A 12,727-nucleotide genomic window follows, 5' to 3' on the forward strand; every position below is an offset into this window, starting at 1 on the left:
CAATGGTGCAGGGACAGGCCTCAACAGCAGGAAGAATGAAACTGCCACCCTTGATGGTAAATCCCAGAATGGCATAGAGCATGGTTTTCTCAGCAACCATTCCAAGGCTTTGAATGACCAAATTTCACAGCCTTCTAAGGGAAGTAGAAGACTCATTTCTTTGTCTTATCTTTCTCAGAGCTGCCAGGAAAACAGCAATGAAGAATGAAGGTGGTGGAAAAAGAGGAAAAAGAGAAGACAGGAATGAAAGGACAGACAGAAGAGAAGGTAGGGTGACCAGATAGCAAATGTGAAAAATCGGGACAAGGGATGGGGGGTAATAGGAGCCCATATAAAAAAAAAGCCCCAAATATTGGGACTGTCCCTATAAAATCGAGACATCTGGTCACCCTAAGAGAAGGATAAGAAAGAGAGAATCAAAGAATCTCCCATACCCACAATAGTCCCAATTGCCTTAGGGAAGTAGGGAGGAAAAATATACCTATTAAGGTCGCTTTACAAAACACTCAGGGTGAAATCCTGGCTCCACTGAAGTCAATGAAAAATTTTCCATTTACTTTAGTGGGGCCAGGATTTCTCTCTTAGATTCTGTGGTGATGGATGAGATATAAACACCTATACATGATAAGACAAGACAGATTTATCAAAGTGTCTGATAGTTTGAGTTCTGCTGTCTTCTGTAAATATTATGAGTGGCTTCAGCACACCTATACCATTTTATTCTCTGTTTCAAGAGAAACAGAGAGGGCACTGACATGTTTCAGAAAGGGACCAGAAACATCTATTCATATTGTGAGATTTCATATTGATAGTGGCTCAAATAAATGGAACTGGTAAATTTCACCTTGAACTCTTTACTAACTAATAACAAAAATTAAGGACCATCACTACTGTATCTTTTCTTGAGCTGTATTAGATGGATTTCAGAGACCAACATGCAGAATATATTAAATATAATACATCTATGTGATAAGTATAACTGATGACACTCAACATGAGAAACTAAATAGTAGTCTTCCTTATTACACACTTGCATCACTCCTTTCCCAGACTTCAAAGAGAAACTGCTGAGCTTCAGTTCATCTGCAAATTTGACACCATTAGCTCAGGATTAAACAAAGACTGTGAATGGCTGGCCAACTACAAAAGCAGTTTCTCCTCCCTTGGAGTTCACACCTCAACTGCTAGAAGAGGGCCTCATCCTCCCTGATTGAACTAACTTCGTTATCTCTACCCATATCTCTACCACTCTTGCTTGCATATTTATATCCTGGGACTGATATGGCTACAACTATGCTGCATATATGTCACAACTGCTCTGTTATACTAGTCACTTGGTACCAGATTTGTAAAGGTATTTAGGCACATAAAGATCAGGTAGGTGACTGGTGGGATTTTCAAAAGTGCCTTGGAGCCTAACTCCCACTGCTTTTGAAATTCCCATTAGGCACTTATCTGCATCTTTAGGCACCCAAATACCTGGGCTGTAGTCCACGAAAGCTTATGCTCTAATAAATTTGTTAGTCTCTAAGGTGCCACAAGTACTCCTGTTCTTCTTTTTCCAAATACCTTTAAAAATCTGGCCCTCAGTCAGTCAAATGATTAAGCCTGCCAGTCATTTGGTTAAAGGGCTGACAACAAGGATGAAGCATTTGACTAAATGCCTAATATTGCTCAATGAATTAACTAACAAAAGCAATAACAATATTATACTTTATTGCATGCTGTCAAATGCAAGGGAGCATCTATCATTCTGTAACTGCAAATGCCATGTAGCATTGTATCGTGAACAGGCTACTTTAGGAGTAGCTGTGGCTCACATTTTATTGGCTGTCATATTACAACTTTGAAGCATTTACACCTGTTGATTTTGCACTTCTTTTACCCTGAACATTTATATTTAGTTCATCTTGGGACACCAGAAAAAGATCATTACAAGTGTAAATGCAAATGTCATAAAAATGGCAAATATAAATTAAAGATGGGCTTCATCAGAGCTTTCAAACACCCCTACATGCAGAAGAAACCTGAGACTCATGCCATCTCTATAAATATTTTTTGCTCAGCTTTTGGGGGCAAATGCCAAAATTTCCTCTCAGTATACCTGATGGGCAATATATGGCAGTTTCATGATGAATTATATTCAAAATCATACCAAGAATGATTTTTGAATTTCTCACCCTTCCCCTTCTTGCATTTTTTCTACATGCAGAATGGTCACAACTAAATTCTTTCTTTCTTTCTGTTTATAAAACACAGCTCTCCCATATTGAAAGTATATAAATTATCTACACAATTTTTATACAAAACTTACTCATCATAAAATTTCAAATTGGACCCTCCCAGTCTACTCATCCGCACTAGTAAGTCTTCCTTCTTAAGGCATCCTTATCCCACAAAAAGCCTATATAATCTTTTCAGGGAGCACTGAAAGTTAACAAACTCAGGCTGTGCCAGACCAGGGATGCAAAGATTTCCAGAGCCAAATTCCTTGATACAAGCCTCTTTCCATTTAAACCAGATGAACAGAAGTATAACAAGAGGAAATATTTTAATAAAAACCATTTGTATTTGATTTAACATGGGGCTTCACAAAACACAGGCAAATATTCCCTTAGATATACACATGGTACAACCTTGCAATTGTGGGTAGAATTTAGCCACAAGGGAAAATAAGCAAAGATACCTGACAACTAAAAGAGTACCATAAATGTTTATGTTTACCTATGCCATACCTTTGATCACAAGAAAATTGAGTTCTTGCATATGTCTTTTGGTGCTGACAGGCTTTTCAACAGTTCTGATGGGTTTTGTAAGGTCAGTCAAGTGGTGATATAAACTTTGCCATGTAGTTCACAATTCCCATGATCCTATGGATATCTCCCACATCTTTTGGCTCCTGAAGCTCTAATATAGGCTATGTATGTATATAATTTGGATACATTTCTTTCCCACAGAAACCAATGAAGTGACCAACACATTTTATTTGTTCTGTTGTGAGCTGGCATTTATTATTCAATGTCAAACCTGCTTGCTGAAGGTTTCCAAGCTCAGCATGTAATTATGCCAGTTGGGCCTGTATTTCATTGATGGTGGAAAGAACATCTCTCCTCCAGACGACATTCTTGTTTTGTTAGATCAGCATGGATCTTTATGTTACCATTACGTGGAAGCACTACGAACGCTTCAGCACCCAAGCAGTGGTTTCCTTTATGCAGGCTGTTATCCTCATTTGCTCTGTCATCTCAAGTTCTTATTTTACTTTCCCCATCAGGATAATGGCCTGGTGAGGGATGAGCTCTCAGTCCTATTAAAAATACTGAAAATGGCCAGCCTAACACACAGCCTCTGACAACTGAAGTCCTACCACTTCTCTTCTCGTGGAGGTGGTCTTACAAATTAAAAGAGGGGGTGTGAAAAGTGAGTGTTTGATGCCTGCTCAGGGCAGGTGGGTCCCTTTAGCAGTTGGCAGGCAACTCACCCAGGAGAAGGAAAACTGAATTAATCCCTCTCAAGACAGAAGACATATTTGTAGGGTACTGGGCAGCAGTAGTACTCTTATGGAGAGACAAATAGAAATAGCATATACACTCCTGAGAACCAACTGGCTGGTGTAATACCCTTGAAGGGAGAAGCAGCAGCCAGGCTGCGGGTATTGTCAGGCCTCACCAGCCAGAAACCTAGACTGTGGCAGTACGTGACATGCTGGATCTTTGTTCATTTTCACCTTGCACTTAAAGGATGGAAATAGTTATTGGCTTTAAAGGGTGGCTCATGCAGCCTACATATAACTCTACCAGGGACTCCCAAATGGTGGGAGGGCTATTTTGGCCTACACTGGGAGTTTGCTTGCCTCAAACCTGGCAGGCCTGGGCCAATAAGATCACAAAACAAATGATTAACAAAAGTTTGTGAGTTGTTACTTTCAGGGTGTCATCCTTAACAGGCAGGTTAAAATGTGAAGCTGGCCAAGATGATGGTCTGAAGAAACATTGATATTCTCTGCATTCAGGAGACCAGATGGTCAGGAAATGCAACCTGAGAACTGGGTCTGAGTATAAGTTAAAAGAACAGGATTACTTGTGGCACCTTAGAGACTAACAAATTTATTAGAGCATAAGCTTTCGTGGACTACAGCCCACTTCTTCGGATGCATACAGAGTGGCAAATACTCTGTATGCATCCGAAGAAGTGGGCTGTAGTCCACAAAAGCTTATGCTCTAATAAATTTGTTAGTCTCTAAGGTGCCATAAGTACTCCTGTTCTTTTTGCGGATACAGACTAACACGGCTGCTACTCTGAAACCTGAGTATAAGTTGTACTGGGCAGGTGGTAGTGACAGGAGAAATGGTACAGGAGAGATGATTCACAATTAATTTTGTAAAATTTCCATCTTCCCTATTTGTCTTTGACAGAAATTTAAAAAATGGAGACTTCCCTTAACAGCAGGGGTATATTTTCAGAATTGCACATGTTTTCAGCTGCGTGAATTCAAATAACTGTAATGGGATCTGAATAGTTAACACTTTGCACACTGTTCCCCTTCTCTGTGTTTCAGAATATTAATTTTCTAGTCTCTTGACTTATAGATCAATAGCTGTTGCTGGAAATATATTGTTCAAAGACAAACTTTACATAAACATGCAAGCTAATGATCACATCATGCTGACCAGGTTAGTTGTTTTGTTGCAGAGCATACGTTGCCAGTTATCTTTTGACACTGAGTCCTTTATTACTTTACAAGGAAACTAAAACAAAAGCTTCTTGATATTTGAAATAGGATTAAAGCAGTGAAAGTATGGTAAGTCAAGCACAATTACATGATACCATTTGGCCTACTTCAGTGTATGTTCAATCCCTAATTGCCTAGCACATAGACCTGTGTTTCACTGGGTGATTTCAGTTCACAGGGATTTCATGCAAATCTTCTTTCACTCTTTGATTTCTTTAAGTTTGAAATAACGTTAAAATGAACTCATCCAAAACTTATTTGCTTTGGCCTGGGTTTGGACTTAAACCTTGCAAAACAAGACTTCTGAGTGATTTCCACCCAAACCCAAAAGTCTCACCAGCAGCTGAAACTTAACCCAATTTCACTCTAAACTTGGGCCACATTCACAAACCTCACCAAAACATTATTTGGAACATGGCCAGTGTATAGGATTTGTAATGGAAATGGACACACTGCAAGTCTTCTCTAGTTTGGGGTCCATGAATCCAGCAGCATTGGAAACTTCAAATGAACAGTAGACTTCTATTGTTTTAGCTCAGGGATGGGCAAACTTTTTGGGCCGAGGGCCACACCTGGGTGGGGAAATTGTATGCAGGGCCGGGGCAGGGGGTTGGGGTGCGGGAGGGAGTGCGGTGTGCAGGAAAGGGCTCAGGGCAAGGGATTTGTTCAGAGGAGGGGTGTGGGGTGTAGGAGGGGGCTCAGGGAAGGGGTTGAGATGCAGGAGGGGTGCAGAGTGCAGGAGGGGGCTCAGGGCAGGGGTGAAGGAGAGGTGCAGACTGCGGGGGGAGCTCTGGGCAGGGGGCTGGGGTGCAGGAGGAGTGTGGGGTGTGACAGGGGGCTCAGGGAAGGGGATTGGGGTGCAGGAAGGGTGTGGAGTGTATGAGGGGGATCAGGGAAGGGAGTTGGGGTGCAGGAGGGGTGCAAGGTGCAGGCAGGGGGCTTAGGGCAGGGAGTTGGGGGGTGGCATGCAAGCGGGGTTTGGACTCCGGCCTGGCACCGCGTACCTAAAGCAGCTCCGGGGTGGCAGTGGCGCGCACCGGGGTCAGGGCAGGCTCCCTGCCTGCCTGCCCTGGCCCTGGCCCTGGCCCTGCGCCGGTCCAGGAAGTGCTGTGGCCCCTGGGGGAGGGCGGGCGGAGGGCTCTGCATGTGCTGCCCTTGCTGTGCCTCCAGGCACCTCCCCTGAAGCTCCCATTGGCCAGGGTTCCCCGTTCCCGGCCAATGGGAGCTGCGGGGGGTGGTGCCTGGAGGCAAGGGCAATGCACGGAGCCCTCTGCCCCCCCATCGGGGGGCCGTAGTTTGCCCACCCCGTTTTAGCTAATGGAGTAACTGGTAGCAAGCCTAGGTTGTTATCCTCAATCTTACCACTAGAGGGGGATAAGATACACATTTTGTCAATTAGTGTCACAGCTATTTGCTAGACAATAGAGAACTATTGACACTCAGGAATCTTGGTTTCTGTTACAGGGTCTGGTAGGGAATGTGTTCTAGTGGTTTTGGACCCTTCTACTACAACTATCACCCCATAGCTCTGTGCCCCCGTGCACTCTCTGCCATTCTCTATTTGGCTCCAGGTGCTTCCTCCTCCTACTCCATGCTGCCTACGTTCCAGGAAGGGAGCATTTAGAGCAGGGCCGGTGCAAGGAAGTTTCGCGTCCTAGGCGAAACTTACACCTTGCGCCGCCCCCCCAAGCCCTGTGGCAGATCCCCGCCCCCCCTCCACCCTGAAGCACCCCACCCCGCAGCAGCTCCCTCCCTGCCCTGAGGTGCCCCGCAATGGTAGCTCCCCAGCCCCTGGCCCGGGGATCCGTGTGGCAGCTCTGACCCAGGGGAACCCCTGGGCTGCCGGTGGCTCACTGACCCAGGGGAACCCCTGGGCTGCCTGCCAGCAGCTCAGACTCCCTCTGACTGACATTTTTCTGACTGCCCCCCCTGCCAAATTTCTAGTCCCTGCTCCAAAGCAAGGAAGTGCTAGAGCTTCTCAATAAATCTGATATAAGAATTCAACACTGGCAAAACAATATATTTTTCCATTACTTGTTTCTGGAGATGGCTAATCATTGTTGCTGGAACTTTCCATTACAATTCAGTTTGAGGCAGACACATGCATGAAAAATTTCAGCCCAAATGGTTAAAGTTTAGCAAAGTAATAAGCTACTGAAAAGAGGGTCTTCTAATGGAAATTGTCAGACAACTTAATTCTAGGCATCACTGTTAGCTCTGTCCATAATAGAGGGCACAGTATCAGCCACTGTAGGTGAAGTGGAGTCCTAATTTCCATTGACACCTCCCTTCCTGTTGCTCACATTTTCAAATAAATTCTTTCAGGCTTAATGTTTTAATGTTTACTTCAGCCCAAAGGCAAATATTCTTGGAAAGTCTGAACAAAACTGGTGCCTGAGTTCAGAGTTACTTGAATGTGAACTCAGTAATTGCACAGTATTTATCAACAATTATCAGACAGCAGCATCTGAAATAGCCAAATAATTTCCTATTCTATAGGTATAGACAAATGCAGGGTTACCATATATGCCACAGTATAGTAGTTAGTAAATGCTGACTTTTTAAATGGCAACCCCTGTATTTTCTAATCAGAAATTCTGCATGTGGATAACTCAAAATGACTGAAATTAGAAAAATGCAAATTTAGAACAACACTGGTGACTTTTGAAGCAGAGGCAATAATATAGATATAATAACAATATAATATAGACAACTATAATCCAGGGAAAAATGAATATATATGATGTGTCTTCTAAAATTAAAGTGCAGCTTGAATAATATATAAGATGAGACAAAATCCTCTAGGTATTAATGTAAACGATTAACCAAGGCTTTAAATATGTACTTTATAAACTTCAAAATAGATTTTTCACTGTACTAAAATAAGCTTCTCCACTTACCATTGCATATATAAAACAATCAATTAAAAGCTGATAACAGCTATACTGACAACAACATCAGACTCTCTAGGGCCACAGACCAGTTATGCTTGCCTTGAGCTATAAATAGCATTATGCAACTACTCTTCTCTTAATTGCAGAACATTGCTAGGAATCTCCGGTATACACTGTGGATTAACTACTGTCTTAGAAGTTTAAATTTAAATTTTTGATTTCTTACTAGTTCAGGAACATTTTTAATGGTGAAATGAAAACATATTAGACTGGAAAATGACCAACTGGTAATATAACCAATTAGGATTAATTTTTGAATGACTATATTTATTAATTGTACTTATGTTTAAACCAAGACAAACTAGCTGTACAGAATTGTTCAGATAAAATGTGATAGTTGTTCCATAGTTTTCTTAATTAATATTTGCTAAAATGATTGAGCTAAGTAATTTCCCTTTATCCCCAGGGAATGATGATGCATACTGTCTATTTTACGTAACATATACCTTGCTTGTGAGTGTGTTAAGAAAGCTACTTAGTTGACAGTTCTAATGTCCACCGTTTGTATATATTGGCTAGAACCCCGGTGTTTTCTTAATTGGTCATAAATTACATTGTATACAGGAGGGTTTTTTAAAAGCATTATTCAGTTGCAGATTAATAATATATAATATCTTATATTGTATCACTCAAAGTCATTAATCAACTTTTTAAAATGAAAGATAAACATCTCCCTGCAAAATGATCAAAGTCACTAGTTAAGAACTATAATGAGTATCAACTGAAGATATTCAGTATCGTATGATAAGAAAACAATATACTTACTCTCGGTCTATGACAAGACAAGTTACTGCTTCAGCAGCAATGACATTGGCTGTTCTGACATCTTCCCTGAAAGAAAAACGCATCTCTTAAGTAAGATATAACTTTCTGTTAACAATCTTTATACCTTAGAGTCATTATTAAAGTGTCTCATGAAAGAGATTTGTATGTTACACAGTTTTACGTTTAATCGATCACTGAAAAGTGTCCATAATTCACACAAGTTTTAAGCAAGTTTAAAAAAATATTTTATACAAATGAAATAACAAATATCATCTCCCTTTCAGTCTCTTGGGTGTCTTGTACAAGGGCTAGGGACAATCACAGCCAGGCACTTGAGTGAGTCCAGGGATTATTTCTTTAGTGCACCCTGGATGCACCCACTCCCATCCACACAATGCTGCTCCTTGGGATGGGTGCAAAATACAGCAGGCTACATCACATCCAAGGCATATTTCAGGATGAACTCTCTACTCTGTGCATTAGGGAGCTTGGGAAGGGACGGTGCCTTGTGGGAGGCTCAATTAGTGTGGGCTTTTCAAAAGCCCTCAGCATTGGCCTGACTCTGGTCCCATTGGTATTAATGGGAGTTTTACTATAGATGTTAGTGGAGCAGTTAGGTCATTCCGGAGCATTTTTGAAAATCCCACTCTCATTTTTAAATCCTTCTTCAGAAACTAAAATGTGTCATTTCAAACCATACATTCACCTAGAAATACATTCAGTTTACTTTCTGAATCTTCATTACTGAACCCTTTGTATCTCCTGCTGTATATCATACTACAATATACGGCTACAGATTATAACATTTGATTTCAGTCAAACAAGTCCAGGACTTGAGCTAAGTCCTTAGCTGTTCATTAGTCCTGACTACAGCTTAGAATAAATGTCACCCTGGATGCAATGGTTTTCTTCATAAAAAGAGAGTTTAAATGTATTGAAATTTACAAATTATAAAGTGGTAAAAATAAAGATGGTTATGGTTTCAGTTTACAGTGATTAACTAAGTCATTATTTTTACAGATAAAAATTAATTGACAATTGAGTTGGATGCTCTCCATTGCTGTGCACCCTGGCTAGTCTTTCTAACCTGTGCAAAGTGGGTGTAAAAGTCTATGACTGGTACTCAGAGTCCTTTTTTTTTTTAAGCACACTCTTCACATATGCATAAATGATGACAAAATAGTGGTGAATCAGGCCAGAACATGATATTCATAAGTTTGGAAAAAATTCAGTGTACTGAGCAAGGAGATATGTTTCTTGTCAATTTAGAAAAACACACACACATGAAATACATGTACACGGTGAGTTCATATTGTAGCAGGAGCAATGAAATTTATGCTGGTCTCTTTGTAGTACTGTTATGATATACAATTAGGAAAGCAAAACAATATTAACATTAGTTTATGAGGACCTAATTATGAAGCTGATTTTATATTAAATTTAAAAACCAAACAATTAAAATTCATGTAATTGGAGACTCTTGTATCATTACCATACTATGAAGCTACAACATTAGATAACACTGGGGAAATTACTTTAGTGCAAGTCTCCAGGCTATGTAACAATGCCATAACATTTTCATTATATGGGACTTCATGATGAAATAACGATTACTCTGAATCTATTGAGACACTGTTCAGCCAAAGGGGATGCTGCAGAAGAAAAGCAGGTGCTCCCTTCCTGCAGACACTGAGAAAACTGCCTCCACAACACTCAGCTTCTGATGATGAAAAGCCATTATTAGGTAAAAATGAAACAATACCCATTCCATTGTTTATATGCTACTATGGCACAACGCTTTTAAAAAAAAGGAAATCATGCCATTACTATTATGTTAAAAACCTTAAGGTTCTGACCACCCCACAACAGGAAGGAAATTATTGTTGCTGTAGTATCACTAGCTGTATAATGTTATGTTTCCTTACTGTCGCACATACGCCCTTTTATCGCTGACTCTGTTAGCTTATATGCCATACAGTATGTACTGCCTTGAGCGAACAGATTTATTGGAACTGAACAGAGACAGGAAAGCTCAGAATTTCCTTGCTTTTTCAACATTTTGTAACAACCTTTGCATTACTATACTGTAAGTTTTGTGCTTAATCATTTTTAAAAGGATATCATATACTTGGCCAACTGCCACATTACAGAGTTTATTTAACTGGTGTTCAGCAATCCTGTTCTAGTTAAGATTAAATGCCTATTCAAACTTTCAAAAGCAGAAGAAAAAAACTGTATCTGTATTCTTAGCAGTACAGAAACATTAGTACAAGTACAGTATAATATGCATATTGACTTTAAAATACAGTACATATATTGTTCTACAACATATGTACACATTAATACCCATTCTCTTACTATTATACTAGTTAATGTTCAGGTTATAAAAATTGCATTCACATTGCACAAACATGCAACTGATTATTAATAAAACTTTAGACATGTTAAAATAAAACAAGTTTTCAGTCAAAGGTTTTTAGAAGTGTGCCATTTAAGGGTAGCCACTAGCTACAGTGTAGAACAAGCAAACAATCCAACATGAAATGATTTTTAAGTATTGTTTTGTGAACACTGACTCTGATATTTTCTCAACTTCATCATTGGACTCTTCCTCACTACTTCCCGAGAAACAGCACTCTTCATCGGAAGAGTCGCTTTTACTGTCTGAATAATCCATAGCTAGTGTTTGCATCCACCAATTGCCTTTATGAAAACTGCTGTTTCTTTCTGCCCAGCTCCTGCATCTTGTCCTCTGGACTAGCTCTGCAACTTAAAACTTCTAGGCTTGGAAAAGGTCACAGCTGCTGTGGGGATATCTACTGTGTATCACTGGGAACTGTAAGCAGAGTATATTGCTGAGCCACAAAGAAGCATATAGTTAATGTGAGAAGGCAGTATTCTCATCACTGGTACTCTCTCTTACAGCTCTGGTGCAATGTGCCTGCTGTCAACAGACACAGTAGCAAATCCTTTCTGCCAACACATACTTACACAGACACCTGTTAACCTGCACATAGGGACAAACTAATCTGAATGCCAAATCCTTTTATTATTTTTTTGAATCGAGCTCAGCAGTTTCATATAATGCCACAAACGTATGTCTCTAGCCACAGGGTCAGCAGGATTCTTCTCCAGATTAAGATATTTGATAAAATGAACAGAAAATTCTAAAAGGAAATATAAGATCTAAGTTTACTAGAGCTTTTAAAAGTGTATTGTATCACTATAAATCAGGGTACTACTACTGAAATACATGTTAAGGGTCATTTTAGTGATGAACACGTGTACATACAGGTAGAGCTGGGTGATTAATTTATAGTTCAGTGAATGTCATCATTTTTCTGCTGACAAATTGCCTACAAACAATTTTTAAACATAGTTGTGAATAGTTTCTGTGACTAATTCTTGGTCTTCCAATGAATTGCTCATTTCATATGTGAAATTTGCTGTTTTGATTGGAGACGTAGATTACGAGGTACATTTCTGTTCCCTGATTATGTTTACTTAGGGCTTGTCTATATTGCCCTGAAGTTTGGACTGGAGGGGTGTGAATAGTAGCATGCACCAAACTGAGTGTGTAACTCCCCAGTGTAGATGTTGAAGGTATGAACAAAAAGGTTCTTAGTCCTCATTAATATAATCCTGTTTGAATAGGATTACATTAGTGTGAATTAGGAACCTTTTAGCTTGTGCCAGCAGTATCCACACCGGGGAGTTACAGTGTAGTACTTTAGTGCACACTGCTATTCCCACCCCTGTACGCTGAACTGCAGGATAGTGTAGACACAGCCTTACAGCTGTGCCGATGTAAGGTCTGCCATGTAGCCGCTCTTTGCTGGCAGGAGAGAGTTCTCCTGTTGGCAGAATTCAAACACCCACAACGAGCGGTGTTTGCTATGTTGGCAGGAGAGCCTCTCCTGCTGACATAGCATTGTCCACACCAGCACTTTGTGTGTGAAACTTATGTTGGTGAGGGCTGTGTTTTTTCACACCCGACTGACAAAAGTGCTAGTGTAGACAAAGCCTTAAATTGTAAATTTTTGGGGGCAGATACTGTCTCTTTGTCTGTGTTTGTATAGTGCCTAGCACAAAGGGGTCCTGGTCCATGACTAGGCTCTTAGGTGCTACCATAATACCAAATTATCAAATTAATGTAATCCTTAAAATAAATTGTACTGAAATAGACTATTTATTCAGTGAATAGTTGGCTTAAAATTTGCTGTTGTGTTACCAGTAAACTCAGTTCTACAATATCTGTGGAAAGTGAACACAAAAA

General features: G+C 40.3%; 1 protein-coding gene across 7 annotated transcripts in view; it reads right to left on the reverse strand.

The window, feature by feature from the left end:
• PRKG1 (protein kinase cGMP-dependent 1) overlaps nucleotides 1-12,727 on the reverse strand; it is an 887,331-nt gene that overhangs the window by 98,135 nt on the left and 776,469 nt on the right. For all 7 annotated transcript variants that reach the window (XM_005292477.5, XM_065552028.1, XM_065552030.1 and 4 more), the window contains one exon: nucleotides 8,452-8,517. In XM_005292477.5, coding sequence (XP_005292534.2) covers nucleotides 8,452-8,517 — 66 coding nt within the window. The remainder of the gene's footprint in view (nucleotides 1-8,451; nucleotides 8,518-12,727) is intronic.

Source organism: Chrysemys picta, chromosome 7 (assembly GCF_011386835.1).
Source record: "Chrysemys picta bellii isolate R12L10 chromosome 7, ASM1138683v2, whole genome shotgun sequence".
Classification (NCBI taxonomy): Eukaryota; Metazoa; Chordata; order Testudines; family Emydidae; genus Chrysemys; species Chrysemys picta.